Here is a 23,435-nt window from a genome sequence, read left to right on the forward strand (position 1 = left end):
TCTCAAAGGTCCACAAACCCTACACAATGCATGCAGCAGCCAGCCTTGTCATGCACTGTAGTTCCTGCCAAGTGGCCCCTAGCCTAGCACAAGTGCAAACAGTTCAACTTGCATTCTAACTCCCATCAGGTGGCTGCAGGCCTGGCTAAGTGGTGGCCACTCTTTGTAACTTAGCTCCAACTAAGTGGCCACAAGCTTAACATAAATGGCAGCTGGGCTCATCTCACCACAATGCCCACCAAAGGGTGCCAGGCCTGGCACAACCTGCAGCCAGTCTTGGTTCACAGCACAGCCTCTTCCCAAGCACCACGCCTAGTACAAGAGGCAACAAACCACAGATCACGTCATACCTCTACCAAGCTGCCTCAAGACCAATACAAGCCCTGGCTAACCTACGCCTGCACTGGAGTCCCTCCTAAGAGGCTCCAGACCCAACACACTTGGTCGGTTTCAGACCACAGAGCCCCACAGAACAACTCCACAATTGATAAGCCCAAAGGGTGGCCTCAGCTGGCACCAGAACCATGATGAAGTGAGTTCCACTCCCTGAGGTCAGCCCCTACACAACAGCTCACGTGCTGTAGCTGCTGCTGCGCCTCACAGCTAGTCAGCCTGAGGGTCAATGCCACCCACTTCCCTGCCAGCAACAATGAAGTACCAACTACAACAGGAAGAAAGACAGCCCACACAGGGTATACCCCTGGGGTACCCTGCTCAGGTGACTGAGGAGACTGTGTCATTGGGATCCACAAGATACCTACCTAAGGCCACTCTGTCAAGACTGGGAGATGGCCCTGGCCAGGTAGCTCAGTTGGCTGAAGCATCACCCTGATATGCCAAGGTTGCAGGCTCAATCCTCGGTGGGGCACATATAAGAATCAACCAATGAATGCATAAATAAGCAGGACAACAAATCAGTGTTTTTCTCTCTCACTAAAATCAATTGATAACTAATACACAGAAATGGAGAGTCAGCCAAAATGAGGAAAGAAACATGTCCCAGTGAAAGAACAGAACAAAATGGAGACAAGCAATCTACCAGATACGGAGTTCAAAACACTGCTTGGTTATAAGACTGCTCAATGAACTTAGGAAAGCAAGATCATCTGAGTGAGAGCTTCAACAAAGAGACAGAAAGCATAAAAAGAGACAGAAAACAAAAACCCAATAAAAACTGAAGGGTAACTTCAATGTAGATTACACTAGAGAGAATCAACGGCAGATGAGATGAATCAGAGAATCAAATAAGCAATCTGGAAAGCAAAGGTGGGGGAAAAAAAAAACACCCAACTGTAACAGCAAAAAGAAAAAAGATTTTTAAATGAAGATAGTTTAAGGGGCCTCTGGGACAACACCAAGGATACCAACAATTTGCACTATTGGGGTCCCAAGAGGAAAAGAGAGAGAGCAAGGGATGGAAAACCTATTTGAAGAAATGATGACTAAAAACTTCCCTAACTTGACAAAACTAGACATACAAGTCCAGGACCCCAGAAAGTCCCAAACAGTTGAACCCAAAGAGGCCCACACCAAGACACATCATAATTAAAGTGCCAAAGGTTAAAGACAAAGAGAATCTTAGCAGCATCAAGAGAAAAGCAGATGGATACCTACAAGAGAAAGCACAAGAGATTGTTGCTAATTTCAACAGAAACTTTGCAGTTGGGAAGGGAATGGCACAAAATATTCAAAGTGATGAAAAGCAAAGACATAGAACCAAGATTACTCTACCCAGCAAGGCTATCATTTAGAATCAAAAAGAGCTAAAGAGCATATCACACAACAAAAAGCTCAAGGAGTTCATCACCACCAACCAATATTATAAGAAATGTTAAAGAGACTTCTTAGGTAGAAAAGATAAAAAATATGAACAACAAAAGGAAAAAATATCTCACCGCCGAAGGTAAACACATAAAAGCAGTGGATCAACCAATTATAAAGCTAGTGAAGAGGTTGAAAGACAAAAGTAGAAAGAGCATGTATATTTACAATAAAAAATTAAAAGGAAAACACAAACATACACACACAAAGGAAGAAAAAAGTGGAGGGGGTGAGTAAAAATTGTAGTGATTTTATTTTTTTAAAAGGTTTATGAATTTTTAGAGAGCAGGGAAAAGAGGGAGGAAAGGAAGAGAAATATCACAGTTGCCTCTGGCACACCCCCAACTGGGGACCTGGCCTGCAACCTAAGCTTGTACTCTGACCAGAATTAAACCAGTGACCTTTTGGTTCACAGGTTGGTGTTCCATCCACTGAGCCACACCAGCTAGGGCTGTAATGATTTTAGAATGTGTTCAAACTTAAGAGCCATCAACTTAAAATAGCCTGCTCTAAAAGTAGGTGGGTACTGAAGTACAAGGTAAACAGAGAGAACTACAAAAACAGAAAACAACAAAACAGCAATAACTACATAGCTATCAATAATTACTTTAAATGTAAATTAAGTATTCCAATCAAAAGACAAGGGTGGCTGAATGGATAAAAACAAAACCTTTATACATGCTGCCTACAAGAGACCCACTTCAAATCTAAAGACACACACAGACTGAAAATAAAGGGATGGAAACAGGTATTTCATGCAAATTAAAAATGGAAGGGAAAAAAGCTGAAGTACCAATACTTCTATCACAAAACAGAATTTAAAAGAAAGGCTGTTAAGCCCTGGCCGGGTGTCTTGGTTAATTGGAGCATCATCCCAATATGCCAAGATTGCAGGTTTAATCTCCAGCCAGGGCACATACAAGAATCAGCTGATGAATGCATAAATAAGGGGAACAACAAATAGATGCTTCCCTCTTTCTCCCTTCCTCTCTCTCATAAATAAATAAATAAATAAATAAATAAATAAATAAAAACAGAGGCTGGAACAAGAGACATAATGATAAAGGGAACCATTTCAAGAAAATGATATAATTTGTAAACATCAATGCTTCCAATGTAGGACAACCTAAAACTATAAAGGGAGAGATCAACAGTAATACAGTAAAGTACAGGACTTGGACATCAATGGGTAGGTAGATCATTTAGACAGAAAATCAATAAGAAAAGTGCCTTTAAATGATAGACCGATGGATTTGGTTGAGATTTTTCAGGACATTTCACCCAAAAGCAGCAGAATGTATATTCTTTTCAAGTGCACATGGGTTATTTTCCAGGTCAGACCTCTACATTTAAGAAGACTGAAATCATATCAAACATCTCTGACCACAATGGTATATACTAGAAATCAATTACAAGAAAACCAAAAACACAAAACAACAAAAACAAAAAAACACATGGAGGCTAAATAACATGCCAGTACAGAATGAAAGGATACCTTAGATAAATGAAATACAATGGCCCCCAAATCAATGGAATACAGCCAACGAATTCCAAGAAGGAAATTCATAGCAACACAGGCTTACCTCCAGAAACAAGAAAAGCTTTAAATAATAATCTAACCTTACACCCAAAGGAACTAGAAAAACAAGAACAAAGACCAAAGTGAATAGAAGGAAATAATACAGATTAAATTGGAAGCAATGCAATGTAATCTAAAAATACCAAAGACCAATAAAAAACCAAGAGTAGGTATTTGAAAAGATAAACAAAATCAATAATCCTTAAAAAACAAACTATAACCCTTGAGCCAGATTCATCAAGAGACCAAATAAATAAAATTTCAAAAATCAGAAAGACGTAACAACTGATACTACAGAAATACAATAAATTATGAGAAAATACTACAATTATATGCCAACAAATCAGACAACCAGGAAGAAATGGATACATTCCTAGAAACATAAGCTACCAAGACTGAATCAGAAGAAACACAAAATCTGAACAGCCTGATAAATACTAACAAAATCTAAACCAGTAATCAAAAAAAACCCTTGATAAACAAGAGTCCTCAACCACATGCTTTCACAGGTGAATTTTCCCAAACGTTCAGAAGAATGAAATGAATACATATACTTCTTAAAACTATTCCAAAAAATTGAAGAGAAGGGAAAGTTCCCAAATTCATTTTACAAGGCCAGTAGTACTCTGAAACCAAAACCAAAAGCACTACAAATAGGAAAAAAAAGAAAACTATGGACAATATCCCTAATAAACACAGATACAAAAATCTTCAACAAAGTATTAGCAAACTGAATCCAGCAATATAGTAAAAAACCATATACCACAACCAAGTGGGATTTATTGCTGGGATGCAAGGTTTGTTCAGTATCTACAAATCAATTAATGTGAACAACCATAAACAAAATGAAGGATACAAATCATGATCATATTGCCTTGGCCGGGTGGCTCAGTTGGTTGGAGCATCATCATTTACAACAAAGGATGAGGGTTCAATTCCCGGTCAGGACACATACCTAAATTGCGGATTCAATCCCTGGTCGGGGTATGTACATGAAGTGGCCAATTGCTGTTTCTCTCTCTAAAAGTCAATGAACGTTATCATTGGGTGAAGGTAAAAAAAAAAATCTCTGCCTTATCTTTAAGGAGGAAAAAAATAAAGGAATTTCTACATTAAATTTTCATGTTTTATTTAATTACAAATTGTCCTATATTGTAATTAAAAGAATTTCAGTTATTTAAGGAAGACGGAGTTACACTGCTAAAAGTGACTACATATAGTGTAGGAAAAAGACAGAATTAGACAGTTTAAATCCTTGTTTCTTCCAAGTGTTTACTCTGGCTGCCTATTTGATTGCTGCTGTAGGAGTCTAATTTAATTCTCTGGTTAAGGGTTTGATATTCTCTCCTTTTCTCCTTCCTTCATTTTTTAGGGCACACCTGATGCTAGTGAGTTAGTCCCTTTACCTTCCTCCTCTCCCTTGCTTCCTCACTAGAGAGAGAAAAAAAGGTACAACAGCATGTATTAAGGAAATATTCCTGACAGCAATAAGGACTTCAACTGTATTTGAGCATTTTTATACACACAAACACCCTTACGGATAAAGTATACCACAAACAACAATTATGACAAGGCATGATTGTTATTTTTACAAATACAAGCCAATCATTCTGAATCCCCAAATGCTATCTTATACAGCATGTTATACTTCTATCAAGCTATACATTTTAACTTAAAGCTGAACTGTTTCCCTTTATCTTAATTTTTCATAGACATCAGAACCTGCCATTATTTTTGTTTTGACACTGCTCTCCCCTCCCCACCCCACCAAAAGTCTGAAAGTCTTCATGAACAACAGCACCTAAAAAATTAAGTTTAGTTCTTCACCTCTCTTTCAGAAACAGAGTAAGATCACTGGGGTCAATTCGATTGACCCACAGGGGTTGTGACAGACTCACAACCCATGGTGATATATATGGAAATATTCTCTAAAAATCATCACAAACTTACTTGGAATTAGTGCTACTGGTCTTACTTTCAGGGAAGACCCAATGACAATGAGGAGATCAACTTCATCTTTGTCATACTTCATGGCTCTATGAAACTGTTCTGGTAAATTTTCACCAAAAAAGACAATCTCTGGTTTCATAATAGCAAGTGGCTCATCAGCTGGGCACCTGGGACATCGAGGAACCACCTGCATGTTTCAGATTTTGGATGAGGTCGGGAAGAGAAGGGAAAGCCCAAGTTACAAACAGTCAACATTTCCACACTTCGTAAGAATTCCATTCAAAATCAAAGAGAATCAAAGAAACCAGAAAAGCTGTGAACAACTAGCAGGGAAACTGGATACAACCTAAACATCAATGTCAGTTGTCACTGAACATCTGCTTATTAACACACAATGAAATAACAATGTTGCTATTATCTGTGTATATTATATACCTGTACAAACCTACATTTGATATTCAAGGGTTCACTGTATATTAAAAGAACCAGCATGATGTGTATATATGTATACACATACACACTATACAGACTTAATCCCTTAAAAATAAGTTTGTAAAACACAATGATTCCATTTTAATATACTATCCTCCTCATAATTATCTATGATTACATATGAAAGTAAATAAATAGAATTTATTTCTGGATGGTTTTTATTCTTTGCCTATTTTCTTGTATTTTGGCAGTGAGCATAAATGAAATACCTTTTGCAGTAATTTTTTTAAAAGAATTACCAACCTACTATAAGACTGTGAATCTAAAAGGCACTAAAAACAGACAGTAAAGCTCTGGCTGGTGTGGCTCAGTGGACTGAATGCCGAACTGCAAACAAAAGTGTTGCCGGTTCAATCCCCAATCAGGGCATATGCCTGGGTTGTGGGCCAGGACTCCAGTGCCCATGGGGGGGAGGGGCACATCCAAGAGGCAACCATACATTGATGTGTCACTTCTCTTTCTCCCACCCCTCCCCTCTCTAAAAATAGATAAAATTAAAAAAAAAAAAAAACCAACAAAATAGAGAGTAAGGAGAAAAAATAATAGAGCAACACCTCACTCATAATCTGGGTTTTTATTTTAGTCTTCAATATTAAAGAGCCAATTTTATGGTTTTAGAGACATTATGGACCAATGTTTTCAAATTCAAGTATTGAAAGGTTCTTAATGTATTTGACCAGAATTCCCAATGATAACACTCTCTTTCTGGATATTTCTGTGTCCTATAAATACTTTCAGAAAAAAAAGGTTTGAGGGGTAAAAGAAGAAAAAAAACAGAGACATGCACAATGCCTAAAATATGGGTGATAGATTACCTGATTAAAAATATCTCCTCTTACAGCTTCACAGTCAACTTTGTATTTACATATCAGGCAAGATGCTGCTGCAAAGGAACCTAAAAACAACCAACATGTTATGTGTTTTATTTAAGTACGTTTGCCTTTATTAAACATGCTACAAAGGTTAGAATATAAAATAGCCTAACCAGAATTTAGATTATTTAAAAATGATAAGAGATTCCTCAGGAGAATCTAGAGGATGAACAATTAAAATGCTTATATAATAAATAAGGAGAGAATCCAATCATCAATTGATGAGCTGTTGATACAATGATGACTCCCCTAAAGCTACTCTTTTCAATAAAATAAACAAACTGTTCCAGAGCTAAAACTCTATCAGATTGGAAGGTTACAACAACAATGTATTGCCTTCGCTTAATTGACAGTTGTGTTTTAAAAACAGTTTACATACATAAAGAAATGTTCTGTTCATACTTGTGCTAGCTTGAAATATTTGAATTCTGTTCACCTGAACTACCCAGTTACTTTGGTTTCATAATCTAAAGATGTCATTTTCTTTTCCATACATAGCTAATATTACTTTCGTAATCAAGAAAGGTTACTTAAGCCCTGGCTGGTGTGGCTCAGTGGATTGAGTGCCAGCCTGTGAACCAAAGGGTCGCTGGTTCGATTTCCAGTCAAGGCACATGCCTGGGTTGTGGGCCAGGTCCCCAGCAGGGGGTGCACAAAGAGCAACCACATACTGATGTTTCTCTCCTCCTCTTTCTTCCTCCCTTCCCCTCTCTCTAAACATAAATAAAATCTTTAAAAAAAATTACTTAAAAGACTTTAATGGAATGCAACTGCTACATCTTTTGAAATCCCAAAGCACGTTGATTTCTGATGTTTCATACAATAAAGTGTCAAGGCTAATAATACTTCTGGTTTCGATTTTTTTGCATTCTACTTTTCTGATTTTATCTACAATGAAACATCAACATCAATAACATAATAATAAAGCTCAATCTCCATTCCTGGATGGCAGCCTCCTTTCTAATCCTAAATTTTCCTAGAAAACAAAACTAACAGAAAGCAATCCTGAAGTTTACTAACCATGACACTGAATTATCCTTTGGATTCCTGCAACCTGTTCCAGTGTATCTATATTCTGAGTGTAGTTGCGAAGTAGTTTTCCTTCTTTATCTGACAAGGCTATGAATTTGTGACAGAGAGATGGTTGGAACTGTCCAGGATATATTTCCTATATAATGCAAAAGCAGAAAAAAGATTACTTTTAAGAAGTAAGTACAACAGATGTCATATATTTAGTTTTAACAACAACAACAAAAAAACTACCAGTGATAATCCCCCATGTATAAATAATTTAAAAACTACATGAGCATCTCAAAGCATCTAGATGGGTGCAACGCACACTTAATGAAAGGATTGTGATATAAAACTCAGCAATTAGTGAACCAGGCCCCTTGAAGGAAAGGATAAAGTTGACCCATAAACATCTCTAATAAATGTTAACAGATATTTTAATAAAAGTCAGAGGAAACAGTAAGGATGTATCTAACTTTTGTTGGCTGCTAATTCATGGTTTTTGTTTATTTTTTTTTTTAAAGGAAAAGGGGAATAGTTTAAACTGAAATTAAAGATACCAAAGGTATGGTGACTTTTTAAAACTAAAAAAAGGTACTGTCAACATACGAATATTAAAATGTTTTGATTCATCATTCATTATAAATATCAACCTGTTGGAAGTTTAAAGCTAAAGTTTTAATTCCTTACCAAAATTGTTTTCCTTCCACTGCACAGGCACATACTGGTATAGTATAGAGTTGCTCATGAATGCTGAGTTGCTGGATTTTGTGTGTGTGTTTTTCCCCCCAAATAATGCTTCAATGCTGTTTCTTCTTTAAAAACAAAGAATTCAGATATACACATGGCAAAAAGATCAGAGAAAAAGTATCAATTTTGGTCCTCTCAACTTTTGACAGTGTTTTTTATTTCATTTAGTAAGTGATTATGGCAAAGGAAGTTTCTTCTCTACTTTTTCCATTAAAGTAGTGATGCTACCTACTTCCTTACCATCCATTACAGCCTCTAACCTATTACAATGCTAGCAAAAAACTAGACACAACCGCATGTCCATCAATAGGGGACCAACCGGTTGTAAATATATGGTACCATCCATAACAGTGGAGTATGAGGCATTAAAATTAATAAGGGTGGTTTGGATGCACTGACCTGAAAGATGGTCCATGACATACATGAAAAAAGCAAATTAGTCACTGGTGTTTTGTTTTTACTGTTTTGTAAGCAAAAGTGGAATATGCACATGTATATGTGTTCACATAAACATCAAGACAGGAAGGATACAAACAAGCTATAAACAGGTCGGGGAACTTCCACTTCCAATTATTATACAAAAAAGTTTAACAAAATTATAGATGACTTTACTTTTAACCTATTTAATTATTTCAAATTTCAAAAAACTACAGGGATACCTCTTGAGCAATCTCCTTATAACACTACCACATACATGTCCATATGCTGCTGAAAACTGTTATACAAAAATCCACAAATTTGGCCTCACATTCAAATTTTTGTCATGAAATTTCATGAACTTTGCAATTTAAAAAATAGCTAATGCATAAAAAGGAAGTAACAAATGAACAGCTTAACAAAGCTAACGTTTATTAAAAACTGAGAGCTACATTGTGTTCTACGTCACTGTGTTGTGCTATACTGTCCATTGTTTTAGCCCCAAGGTGCTTTGTTCTAGTATATTCATATTTACATTTAGAAGATTAAACACCGTATTATTTTATTAGAGCTCCCTCTGGAAATAGCTATTCTAGTGTTTTAACAAATACTAGAATACGCTAAGCAACAGATAAAATAAGATCTATAGTAGGAAGAAATGTGGTAACAGTATGCCAAACAAAACAACAAATGACCTCCAGAACAGAGTCAGGGAGCAAGACTCTAAGACGCCAAGACTCCACACTACTGAAATGAATTTTGTGTGCCTTTTTCCCCACCCCCTCTTAAAAGGAAAGGTAAGAAGCACAAAGACATATAGATACTAGATTCAGCTCTACACTCCAGTTTCCCTTCATGTCCAAATCGTAACTGTTCAGGGTAGTTTAGCCCTTAAAGTTATGAATTAATTCCTGTAGTTGGGAATCATATTTATGAGGTTTTGTTTCATTTTATAAGCCTAAATTTTACATGTTAGAACCCAAGTGATGTAAATCCTAACTTTATTTTCTTTCAAATATACAGTGGACCATGTCTAAATCATTAGGTTTAAATATTGTATTCAAACTAAGGAACATAATCTAAAATAATGAACAAAAATTGTTCTGGACAGACTGTTTTAATAGAAACTACTTTAAAGCAGGCTCTTTATGAAAAGTTGCTGAAAAACAAATGGCTGAGGATAAAACTTAGCTAAAGTATGGTTTAATTCTTCCATGTTGGAACTGTGGCATGCTAGCCCTGTTCTAAACAAGACAGGCTACCCCCAAATTTGAATATCCTCAAGACTTGTTAAGGAACCAACATGTGGACTGGGCCAATATGTTATTGCCAAGGCTCAAGACACTTTTTTAAAAAGCATGTTGCTTCCACACAGCTGTGTGCAAAAATATACAAACAACCCCGTAATTGTCCATAGGCAAGCAAAGTGGTCCAAACTAAAGCTTAGAATTACCTGCGATAGTGAGTTTTCATGAGGAAATAATGGCTCTCTGCTTGGTTTCTTCTCAAAATTTCTAGCAATATAAATGAGACCCCAGTCAAAGGCAGGGATATTAACCTCTCAGAAACAAAAGGACTCATCAATATGTGAGATGCCACTATTTGCTAATATCCACCTCCTCTACAGAGCAGAGGGAGGCAGTAAGTAGAGTCGGTAATAAACTACCTAAAATCTCCATGCAGACAAAAAGAGAAGTGAAACTCCATTGATCCTGGTTAGGAAAATTCTCATAGTCCTTTGTTTCATTCATTCCAAAAAACCACACTTGAATAAGCTATTCAGTATCTTACCTAATCAGCACTTACAAATTATGGTCACCTGACAGAGAAATTCAACTGCTTTTCTATTTTTTTTTTTTTTTTCTTAAAAGTCTGGCTCCTTGAGTCAAGGTTCAGCAAACTGTTTCCACACAGGGACACCAGGCAGTAAATGTTTAAGGCTTTGCAGGCCAGGAAGCCTTTTGTCCTCCCTATGGTCTCTGTTGCAATTACTCAATCTTCCACTGTAGTGTAAAAGTGCCACAGACAATACAAAAATGAATAAGCATGCTGTCTTCTAATAATGCTTTATTTATGGTCACTAACATTAGAATTTTCATATAATGTTCATATGTCATAAAAAAAACTATTCTTTTGCTATGTTTCCCTCTCACTTAAAAACTTTTAGCTCATGACCTGTACAAAAACAATGGGCCATATACAGACTGAGGCTATAGTTTGCCAATCCCTGTACTAACTTAACACAATAGAATTTCAATTAATTAAGCTGTTAGTTACCATTTAATGAAGTTTTAATGTACTAGACATAACAGGAGCAATTTAATAGAATGCTATATAGATGAGGCTGAGGGCTGGGTTTTTAAATTTTAAAAGCTTGCACAGGAAAACAAAGAACATATGACAAAGCTCTTAGGTCATCCACAAAGCAGATCACATTCACTACCTGGCCATACAGAGAAAAGATTTGCTAACCATGCTGTAGAGTACATACCCCCTTTTGCAGATGAAAAAACGAAACCACAATAACTTGTCAAAAGTCACAAGAATCAGTAAGTAGCAGAGCTATCATTCAAACCTTGTTTTGACACCAAAGTGTGGCTCTTAACCACTATGTAGTACTTTTTCAGTGTTTGATCCTTCAGCCTCAAGTTTCATATTTTCCTTTAGGCTGTATCATTTCTGTTATATACTGCTAACTAGTCTAATATGTATACTGCATTTTCCACATCTTCATGGGATTACTGGAGGCTACAATTCCAATCCTCTAACATGAAAACACTCTTCAAGAATACATAATGTTCCCATAAATCAGTAAAATAAAAACATCCCCTGGGACAAAATATCTAAGATCAGATGATTCAAGGATATACACATAGCCAGTAGTAAAAAGCAATCCTTCACATTAATATATTAAAACAGAACATTAATGAGAAAAGATGCCATATTTTTCTATTAAACTGGTTTTAACTGCCTTAAAAACTCGTTATCTCCATTAATAGAAGACTGATTAAATACATGTGGTGCAACTATAAAACACTCTACAACCTTTTCATAAAAATAAGTTATATCTGTTAAGTGCCATTATGAAACTATTTCCAAGAATATTAAGTGGGGGAAAAAACAACGTTCAAGAAACAGGTGTATAATTCTGTTAGTAATCATTTTTATCCTATTTCTCTAAGATTTTATTTTTATTTTTTTAGAGAGAGGGGAAGGAGGGAGAAAAAGGGAGAGAAATATCGATAGGCTGCCTCACACACACCCCCTCCGGGGACCAAACCCCGCAACCTAGGCACATGCCCTGTCAGGGAATCAAGCCAGCAATGCTTGGCGGAATGACACCCTACAAACTGAGCCACACCGGTCAGGGCAGTCATCATTTTAAAAGTATTACTAGAAATTTACAATAATGACCCTCTGTTGCCGCCCCCCGACCACCACACACAAACAGGTTTACTCAATTTTTTCTTTCCTCTGGAAGGCCCAAGAAAACATGGTAACCTTTGAGGAAAGAGATTAGAGATAAAGAATATTAAAGAAAGAGGCCAACTAGTTTATATATTGTACTGTTTAAATTTCAATTTAAAACATATTCATAATACATACACACATACAGTTCTTTAAAAATATTTAAATGCTAATAATGTATGGCGGAGGACTTGAGGGAGGGTTAGGGTTTAGGCATGCTTGATCAGCCTTCTCATACACTTCTGATGGGAGTGTATTTTATTAACCTTCACAGATGGCAATACAGCAAAATATTATCAGGACCCTTAGTTTCCTTTTCAGGAGTTATCCTAAGAACACTGGAAACACACCAAAAAGGATAATCAAAGCAACACTTTGTAACAACAGAAAGTAGGAAATATTCAAATGTATACTTGCAGGGTTAGTTTTGTTTCAGTATACCACTTGAACACTATGACAATATAAAGTATTCAAGTGTCTGAGAGAAAAAGTTTATTAAATAGAGAATAGTACAAACCCAAATCAGTAGGAAAAAGAGCCCATTTTTATAATAAAAATGCAACATATATCCAGCTATAATACTTTATACTCATTTATACATCTATAATCCACATATAATCAGTATTAACATATTATTTTCAGGTCAATAGGACTGAGGCTATTTGGGGTAATTTTTAAAATTTTTTTGGTAATGAACTGACTTTAAGATTCCTTAACTTTTATAATTATATAATCTGGTATGTTAACACATTATCAACAATGTGAGAATTTATTGAAGAAATATAAAGATACATTTTTGGAATTAAGTAAAATTCAGTTCACATTTTCCCCTCTACTTTTTCTTGAGTTTTAATCAGTTTTAGGGGAAAATATTCACTGAAATACAGAGAGCAAATACACTCTTTCCACAAAGTCTTTTAAAAAAAAGTTTTGTTTCTTTTTTAACTGACTCTTAATACAACCAATCTTATCAGCATCAGTCAATTATCCTAGACTCCTGGGAGCCCTTATTATGCAGCAGGATGATGGTTCAGGACATGGCTATACAGCTTTAACGCTGGCCTTAATTGTTCTTGTGTAAAAAATTTCAAAGTGGTAACACAGTTAGGCACACTGTATTACAATAGTGCTCAAACAGGGAGCAATTCTGCAGGGGTCACTTAGCAATGTATGGAGACATTTTTGATTGTGAAGACTGTGGGTGGGGGTGTTAATGGCACTTAATGGAAGAGGGATGCTGCTAAATACTCTACAATGCATAGGACAGTTCCTCATAGCAAAGAACTACCCACAGATTGAGAAACCGCTCTAATGGGCCAGTAATCTCTTTAACACACCTCTCCATTACTTGGAATTTCCAGTCTCTAAATGAAATCTAAGTTTCTTCTCAGTAATTACATACACTTAAGGAAATTCCTTCCTTCCAAAATGTCTAAATTTCACTAATAGCTTCTATAATCATTTACTCTCATAACTAGCAAAAAACATAAACCATCTTAAACTTTCTGCCTAGTTTAGCAACTGGTAGAAAATTTTAGATCATTAGTATTTTATTCGTTATATTTTATGAATCTAGTAATATAACAATATTTACATATCCTCCCCCATCTTCCATTTTTTTGGATATTGTACTTCATCATTTCTTGCCCTTACTTATTTCTCCTTAACCTTTCCCCCCAATTATTTATTTTTAGGCCCAAGAACAAATCAGTCTCTTCTTCCTATTACTATTTAAGTCCTACTTCAGCAACTAGATGCTTTCTTTTAGGCAGTTCCTAAAGTGAGAAGTATAGTACAACAGTTCTATGTAAGTAGTAGTTACAAACGTGTTTTATTTATATTAATTTATTTTTAGTGAAAGGGGTAGGGAGGGAGAAAGAGAGGGAAAGAACTATCCACCTGAGACAGAAACCACTCAGTTGCTAGGCACATGCCCCGACCAGGGACTGAACGCACTTACCTAGGCATGTGCTCTGACAGGTGACTCTGCAATTTTCTGGACGATGCCCAACCAACTGAGTCACACTGGTCAGGGCATAAAGGTTAATTATTTAACTCTTTGTTTTTTAAAGATTTTATTTACTTATTTTTAGAGAGGGAAGGGAGGGAGAAAGAGAGAAACATCAATGTGTGGTTGCTGGGGGCCATTGGCCTGCAACCCAGGCATGTGCCCTGACTAGGAATCGAACCTGGCATGCTTTGGTTCACAGCCCGCACTCAATCCACTGAGCTACACCAGCCAGGGCTTTAATTATTTAACTCTTAACATAACTGAAATGAAAACTCTGGAAAATAATCAGGCAAAATTAAGTTTATATGAACTTTTTTCATTTTATTAATAAAAATATACATAAATTTAAAAAAACTTTTATGGAAAAGTGAAAAATACTTTTCACTTGGGCCCTTTCTTCTCCCAGGTGGTATATAATCTATACACAGTGATTAAGAACACTGTAACACATTAACAGTGTGCCATTTTTATTGTAACTCACATTTTACTTCCTCTTATGCTCTACCTAGATTTCTATTAAGTGCACTTTTTAAAGTTCTTATAATTTCTCTTTATCATTGTAATTTTGAATTGCTTCAACAGATTCTCAAATCTAGTTTATGCTACTAATGAATACACAGTTTGTGTATTAGACAACTAAGTTTACAATCTTTCTCACTTTGCTATTTCTATTCTCAGTTACCACTTTTTTCCAAGTGTCAGGTTACTACTTTACTGAGCAATTTAGTACACACTGAAGTGGTAAGAGGGTGGTGGGGACTGACAAGTTAGTTTGGGCAACGTGTTTTATTTCCTCTCAGAACACAGAATTACAGGCCCTAGGCCTAGTAGCTCAGGTGGTTAGAACATCAACCCTATGCACAAGGCTGCAGGTTCGATCCCCAGTCAGGGCACATACAAGAACCAATCAATGAATGCATAAATAAGTGGAACAACAAATTGATGTTCCTCTCCCCCGCTCTCTAAAAATCAAGAAATTTTAAAAAACACAGAATTACAAGTGTTACTAACATTTTATAAATGGCCTAGTGAATTGAGCATTTATAATCATATGTAAGCTCAAAGTAATTTCTAGTTACTTGCTATCTTCTAAAAGTTTTAATTTCTGCTAACTAGAGCTGTTACAATGCCAGTGTCTTAGATTCAATTCAAGAAACCTATCACTAAATATTTCATTGGTCTGCAAAATCAGGCATTGGTACTACTAGCACCAGTAAGTTTAAACAGTAAATCTTCACTAATTCATACTCCCACAATTAAGAAAAAGAAAAATTTTTAAAAACTACTTTTACATTATTTATGTAATTCAGTGTGAACCAGGTGTCTGTTTTAAAGGCTAGATATAAATAATCATCATTACTTTATGCTGATATAAAGTAAAAAGTTCAAAATTTTCACAAGTTTTATGTTGGACAGAAAAATTACAAATTCTCTTAGGAGCCTGAAAATTTCTCAAATTGAGCTTTCAGTTTTAGTAATTATTTCATATTCAAGAGACTTAAATATGACTTCCACATTTTACTCTAATTCCTACTTAACCACACTTGGCTGAAACAAAGTATTTCTTCAGAGACAAGTCAAATTAAACTCCATTATTCTGAATTAGCAGAGCTTTTCCTATAGTTATGTAAATAAACCACATGCTTTGGAAGTAGCTGAGGTTATCCTTTAATTAAAATTCAGGTTCATTTAATTTCTAGATTCACTAAAATTAGTCACTAATACAATAGCCTCTTTTTCAAATATACTGAAGCTCAGCAATAACAATTTTACAATTTCTTTCCATAAGACTAAACTATGGAGAAAAAAAAGTTTTCCAATGACTAAAATCTCTTGGGCTATGGTATAATGCAGCAATATTCAACCTTTTTCATCTCATGGACATATAAACTAATCACAAAAATTCTGTAGCATACCAAAAATGCATTATATATTTTTTGCCAATATGAAAAAGAAACAAAACAAAAACAAACAGGTACAATTTTGATTCATTCACACAGGATGGCTTGGCTATTCTTTGTTGTGCTGGCTGTTGTCATCTTTTTATTTGACAATCAAAGGGAAAAGAAGTCAGTGCCTCACAAAATAGTCAGGTACTGCATGTTTTAAAAATTCTTGTGGCACACCAGTTGAAAATCACTGGGATAGCCCTATCGGGTAGCTCAGTTGGTTAAAGCACTGTCCTGATATGCCATGGGTTGTGTGTTCAATCCCAGTAAGGGCATATACAAGAAAACAACCAATGAATGCATAAGTGAGTGGAACAACAAATCAAGGTTTCTCTCTCTCCTCACCCTCAAAATCAATTAAAAAAAAAAAAAGAAAATCTCCAGTATAATGTAATGTATTACCAAGCGTTGTATTCTACAGTTGAGCCACCCAATAGAAATATAATGTGAGCCATGTATGTAATTTTAAATTTTCTAGTAACAATAGTAAGAGCATGAAACAAAAGCCCAAACTGGACTATGCAACTCTAGAGATTCTAGAGCAGAACAGAGCACTCTTGACTAAAATGCAGCCTTAGAATCTTCTCTGCCCTTAATCACAAATTTTCAGGCACATCCTCATGTGTTAAGATCTGGTCAATATAAACCATACCAAAGCAGATGTTAAAATCTTTATGACTCAATGGGACAACTAGAAGAGTTCATAGTACCTTTGCAAACTTGAAGAATGGTCTTGGATCTTTTCTGAAATATTCAATATCAAACATTGCTTGAGGATCTGGAAGATCTGGGAAGTCTACTGCAAGGCGAGCATAAATACCATCTCTTGACCTGAAGTCAGGTATTCCACAAGAAACAGAAACCTGCAATATGTATGGCATAATTTGTATAATTAAATCTTCTACCTCAACCTTTATAATTGCTCTCTTATACATTTAGGGAGGGGCTGAGAAATGTTTTAAACTTCTTTTGGGGAACAGAAATACCACCCTATTCCAATTTAAAATATGAATAAAACACTCCCAAAACAAGTATAACTAAATCCATCAGAGTCCATTCACAATGGGGAAAGGAATTTTAAGTCAGGCAAATTTCAAACCTTCAAGCATTTAACCAACAAATTAAAGCAACAGCAATTTGACTGAGAAGAGAGTAAGTAATTTCAGTTATTTTAACCAGAAAGAGGGCAAGAATTTCTATTATAGTCAAGTATTTCCAAAGAACTTCTCATCTGGTCAAGGGCCTACTACTTCAAAAATACTAAACTTCTGTCTTTTCTTTAAAATATTTTGTTGTACAATATTTCAATTCTTAATGTTTAAGAATAGATTTAGACACTATGCTTTTTCTACAAATAAACCCTGACAATCAAACAGAGATTTCAGTATTACCTTTTTGTTTCACAATTCTACCAGTGTCGACTCCACTTTGACCTCAGCATAAACCAAACATGTCTAAATCATGCCTGGGAGCAAAGTACTACCATTGTTGATGATCATTTAAGATTAAGTGACATATCCCCCTTAACTCAAAAGGGCAGAAAGCAAGACTGAATTTTACTCCAGCATCACTCTGGTCCCCAACAAGCATATTTTGTATTCAATACACAAACACAACAACAGCCTTACATAGCTAGTTAACTGCAATCTTATAGGCAGGCAAATAATGTCAAGCCATCACAATCATATCACCTTAATTTAAATGGAGGGGAGGTAGGAATCTGTTACCTTCCTAACACTAAATTCTTTACTTGTGAACATCAATTGGGCTCCTGGTTTCCCTACGAAGATGGAACAAATACCCAATTTCTCCATCACACCCCGACACACTTTAATGCAAGCAGAATTCTCTGAATCTCCTTTAGGACCTGTGGTGTAATGTAGGTAAAAGTCTTGCCTTAATTCTGTATACCTGCTGTACTAATAAACAGAAACAAACCATTTTTAAGGTTGTTAGAGAGGTTTTTAAAAACTGAACCAATTTGGCAACTGCTTCTGCATTCCCCATTTAGCCATTTCCAAACAAAAATGCCCATTATCATGTAAGGATATATTCTTCTACACCAGAAAAATGTTTAATTGGCGTAAAAAAATGTTAAAAGGCGTAAGAAAAAACATTTGCCACCTCCTCCTTTTTACCAGTGTTTTATACATGTTACATACCCCAGCTCCAGTTAGAACTATTATTTTTTTGCATTCCTGCAGTAATTTCACAGCATCTTCAATTGTATTAATATCTTTTCTTTTTTTCCTTTTTGGTGGTTCTGAAAGGATATTAATAACAATCTGCCACAGTGTCATATCATCCAATTCAGGTGGAGGAATTGTTTCTGGTAGTAAATCTTTAAGAATTGTTCGAGGATCTGTGCCGATCATGAGATGTTGCTGAACAAAAGCATATGGACCTATATTAAGAGGGCAAAGAATTAGATCAAATCCATATCCAAGTAATTAAAAATCTCATTTATTTTCTGAAGTAATGAATTAGCAATTTTTAAGGTTTTTTAATCAAGTAATAAAGTGCATTATAAAGTTATTTCATTCTCACAACATTCTCAGAGCTAATGCAGTATCCCAATGAAATTGGAAAGATCCAATCAAGAGTTGGGTCTGCCCCTTGAACCATAAAATACAAGAGTTAAATTTTGATGGTTACAATCCAGAAATACACAATTCCTAACAGGAGTATGTACAAAAGGGTTCTACAAATATAGGAAAGATCCTACCATCCCTAAACCTCATGCTGTTTATCATTAAGGGCATAGGGAAAAGAAAATCTATATATCTATTTAAGGAAATTTATACATAACTACCACCTTATTAAATTTTTTCCCGTAATATTTAATTTGATCTTAACCCATCTCTCAAAATTATATATATATATAGCTGATATTTTAAGCATTCATATTTCTTTACCCTGACATTTCTTAGATCAGTTTTCTAGCTTGAGAAAACCAAAAATACAGTAATATTATAGACACTAAAGAGGAACTAATCACTATATTTAAGTAGTCAAGAATAAAAGCACATTAAGAAAAGATCATTTTCAAGATGGTCATGTTGTAACTTTGGTATAAATACCTAAGAGTGTTCTCTACTGCTGCAGTAGATTTACTTTTGTGAGTACACAAAACACAGAATTTATTCTTGTGTTATTACTAATTATTATATCACTTATTTGTATCATAACTGTAAACCTACTTTTGCCCACCTGTGTACTTTCCCATATCATCCATATAGTTAAAGATTTACTTGCCCTGGTGGACATAGCTCAGTGGATTGAGCGCAGGCTGCGAACCAAAGTATCGCAGGTTCGATTCCTAGTCAGGGCACATGCCTGGGTTGCAGGCCATGGCCCCCAGCAACTGCACACTGATGTTTCTCTCTCTTTCTCCCTCCCTTCCCTCTCTATAAATAAATAAATAAAATCTTAAAAAAAAAAAAAAAGATTTACCAAGCACAAATTACGTGCCAGGAACTTTTATGGGAACTGACAAAATAGTATACAAATCATTAAAAAATCCCTGTCCAAAGCCCTGGCTGGTATAGCTCAGTGGATTGAGCGCGGGCTGGGAACCAAAGTGTCCCAGGTTCGATTCCCAGCTGGGGTACATTCCTGGGTTGCAGGCCATAACCCCCAGCAACCGCACATTGATGTTTCTCTTTCTCTCTCCCTCCCTCCCTTCCCTCTCTAAAATGAATAAATAAATAAAAAAATCCTAAAAAAAAAAAAAAAAAAAAAATCCCTGTCCCCAGCAGGGCTTCTATTCTAGTATAGGAAATACAACAATAAAAAAGTTAAGATACAGAGCTTGTTAAGAAGTGATAAATGTTAACAGAAAATGAAGACTAGGAAGTGAGAAAGCAAGTTACTCTAACTGGAGGAAGAGCGTTCCAGAGAGGAAACAAGTGAAAAGGACCCAAGGGCCTGAGGTACAAGTAGGACTTGGTTGGGAAATACAAGAGGCCAGCTTCCATGGGCCTGAGTTGTTTAAAAACAAAAACAGGCCCTGGCTGGCACAGCTCAGTGGATTGAGTGCAGGCTGCGAACCAGGCATCGCAGGTTCGATTCCCAGTCAGGGCACATGCCTGGGTTGCAGGCCATGGCCCCCAGCAACTGCACATTGATGTTTCTCTCTCTCTCTCTCTTTCTCCCTCCCTTCCCTCTCTAAAAATAAATAAATAAAATCTTCAAAAAAACCCCCCACAAAAACAGAAGCCCTAGATTTTTCCTATAAAAAACATAAGTTGACATTAAATCTTAGCAAGAACCTAAGGAACCTCACCACCAGGTTACAAGGGGGCAGAACACTATATTTTTGGTTGGCATAACAGTCAAATACAAAAAAAAACCCACCAGCATTTACTCTCTAAAGCTGTGAAACCATACCTATCCTTGGCCTTGGAGTCCAGTCACTAGAGCTTGCATGTGAGGCTCTATCATCCTCATCACTTTCACACGAATGAAAACCATTTGTGATTATTTCATCACGAAACAGGTTGTCTGCAAAAGAAACCAAACGTAATTCAAGGCTGCTAAAACAATCTGCATCTGAAATGTATGAAGCTCTGTAATGGTTACAATGTACCGATTTTCACTGAATAAAACACTTAACATCCTACAGCCTGTGTAAAGAATGCTTACTGGGTCAGCTTGCATGTTTCATGGACACAGAACATCCTCATCTTTAGGAATTCTAACCACAATCTAAAAGTTTCAGTTCATCAAAAATCTAGACATAATTTAAGTCTACTACGTCCAAATACAAAAAGCAGTAATCTAGTTAGACTGGATTTATCAATCACAAAATAATGCAACTCATAAGAATTGTCCAACATTTACTGAAATAAAAAGTTGTCGAAGTGAATTCACAGCAATTTGCAATTCTCTAAACATATAAGCATAGCTTTGCCTTATTCGTTTCCCCTATTAAACATTTCTTAAAATGAGAAGTCTTTTGACGAATATAGTCCCTAATGTACATGTTTCTATACATTCGGTCCGACAACCCACTGATTAGATTTACTTATGCAAATATTGATAGAGACGCGCATCTATTCAGGCCAGAAACTCCTCAGATCGAAAATAAAATACCCTCAAGGATGACCTGACATATACAACTAACATAACTGATTTACTATACCAGAAAAAAAGTCAATTCGTGTTTCAAGGTTACATACACACAAAGAATTATTCCTAATCTAAAAACTGTTAGAACGTTAGAGGAAGAATACTATTCATATAAAGTACTGTAAAAGTACTACTACTCTCCCATGCCCACTATTAATTGCACCAGGAAACGGTTTTTAGAAACAGCTGTGCTCTTGAAAATTTAAGACAAATGTAAAAATTAAGATTCTCGGAAAAGAAAGGGAAGCGTCACAAATTTGTACAGGTGTCGGTCGATGCAAAAGTCAAAAGTTGCAGATTTTAGTGTGCTGGGGTGGGGGTGAGGGGTGAGAATGATGTTTAACAAGAGCGAAATACTAAAAGGTTAGGAGAAGAAAAGAAACTTATTCTAAAAGCTACAAGAGCTTCGCAGCCCGGCAGCTACGCAGAGCGCCAGGCCGCGCAGAGGAAGGCGGGGCGGGGAGCGGGAGGGAGAGAGCCCGCGGCCGCTCCCGCAGCCCTGCCGGCAGCCACGGAGGCCCGCAGCTGAGGGCGGCGGTAGGGAACGGACGCCGCGGAGCCAGCCCTGAGCCCCCACCCCCTCCCCAGACACCCCCAGCCCTACCCCACACCAGAAGGGGCCCTGGGAGACGGAGGAGAGGGGATGCGCAGTCCCTGCCGCCCGCGTCCAGCGTACCTCGGTACTCAATCTCCGCCGCTGCCTCTTCCTCCTCCTCTCCCTCTTCGTCTTCGTCCTCGTCGTCGAAGTCGTCGGCCGGTGGCGGGTCCCGGGATAGGCCCTGTAGGCCCGGCCCATTGTCTCCTATTCCGCCTGCCGTCGCCGGGGCCTCCTGCTCCCCGCCAGCCGCCGCCCGGCCGTCCCCGGCCACCGAAAGCAGCTCATGCTCAGGGGCTGCCTCTTCGGGCTCGCCCGGGCTCCATCCGAGGCCCGGGACGTCTCTCCGCGGCCTCTTGCTGAGAGGCTCCCCGGTGGGCGGCGACGGGGCCTCCCACTCGGCCGCCACCGCCGAAGGGGAGCCGCCGGGCTGAAGGGCGAGCGCCGCCTCATCCGCCATCTTCAAACTGCCTCTCTTGCCCTCCTCCCTCGCCTCCTCTCCTCCCGCTCGCACTCGCGGCGCTGGCGCCCCCGCGGCTCCGGCTGCGGGAGATTTAAACCCGGTCACGTGACCCCCCCCCCGGCTCCCCCGCCTTCCCCGGGTCTCCCGCCACCCCAGCGGGCGCGACCACAACAGCGCAGGTCACGTGGCGGGCGGTGGCGGCGGCGGCGGCGAAAGGCAGGAGGGGAAGCCTGACTGCTGCAGCCCCACCGCTTGGCGGTGGCTGGGTAGTGCAGCCAAAGTCGCCCCGTTCTCAACTTCTCTTTCCTGCCGTCCTGAAATCACTGCCGCTGGGATGGCTCAAGTTTTGTTCCGTGTTGCGTGTTTCCACTTCTGTCACACACCTTGTCTGCTCTAGGTTTAAGCTAAGGGTTAAAAACGTAGTCCGTGAGAGGCGTTAAGGAATGAGATTGGCCAAGGTTACGCTGGATGCTCACTTGGTCTTGGTAACCGTTGAATAGAGGCAAAAAGACACTCCTCACCCTCCTCACACCATTCTGACAGCTCCGTTGGCTCCTCCTTCTCCTTGCTTCTCTTCTTGGCTGATTTTCTACCCACTCCCTGTCCCTGATAGCAGTGGATTTTCAACCTATGTGCTGCAAGAATTTTTGACACATGCAATACCTAATTTTGTCAGGAGCACTGACTTCTTTTCCCTTAGGTTGTCAAATTAAAAAATGGCAACAGCCAACACAACTGTAGCCATCCTGTGTGAATGAATCAAAGTTACACCTGTTTCTTGTCAGATTGGAAAAAAAAAAATGTTGTATCACAGAATTTTAATAATTAGTTTATGTGTGCCATGAAATGTAAAAGGTTGAAAATCATTGACTTAGAGGGTAGTGGGCATTGTCAAATCTGTAAAAGCATGTGCCCTCCTTCCTCTGA

At 37.6% G+C, this 23,435-nt stretch overlaps 1 protein-coding gene across 2 annotated transcripts in view; it reads right to left on the reverse strand.

Annotated features, from left to right (window-relative positions):
- The window catches only part of SIRT1 (sirtuin 1), a 31,590-nt gene extending 9,003 nt beyond the window's left edge, over window positions 1–22,587 (reverse strand). Inside the window, exons 1-7 of one of the 2 annotated variants that reach the window (XM_045842337.1) lie at window positions 22,127–22,587; window positions 20,710–20,823; window positions 18,483–18,724; window positions 17,031–17,183; window positions 7,735–7,882; window positions 6,658–6,737; window positions 5,351–5,537 (exon numbers count right to left, since the gene is read on the reverse strand). In XM_045842337.1, coding sequence (XP_045698293.1) covers window positions 5,351–5,537; window positions 6,658–6,737; window positions 7,735–7,882; window positions 17,031–17,183; window positions 18,483–18,724; window positions 20,710–20,823; window positions 22,127–22,505 — 1,303 coding nt within the window. In that variant the 5' untranslated portion in view covers window positions 22,506–22,587. Of the gene's footprint in view, window positions 1–5,350; window positions 5,538–6,657; window positions 6,738–7,734; window positions 7,883–8,415; window positions 8,541–17,030; window positions 17,184–18,482; window positions 18,725–20,709; window positions 20,824–22,126 lie in introns of those variants that run through there. The other variant, XM_045842338.1, reaches the window with a different exon arrangement.
- Between the last annotated feature and the right edge of the window lie 848 nt (window positions 22,588–23,435).

Source organism: Phyllostomus hastatus, unplaced genomic scaffold (genome assembly GCF_019186645.2).
Source record: "Phyllostomus hastatus isolate PE091 unplaced genomic scaffold, TTU_PhHast_1.1 phas_contig_38, whole genome shotgun sequence".
Lineage (NCBI taxonomy): Eukaryota > Metazoa > Chordata > Mammalia > Chiroptera > Phyllostomidae > Phyllostomus > Phyllostomus hastatus.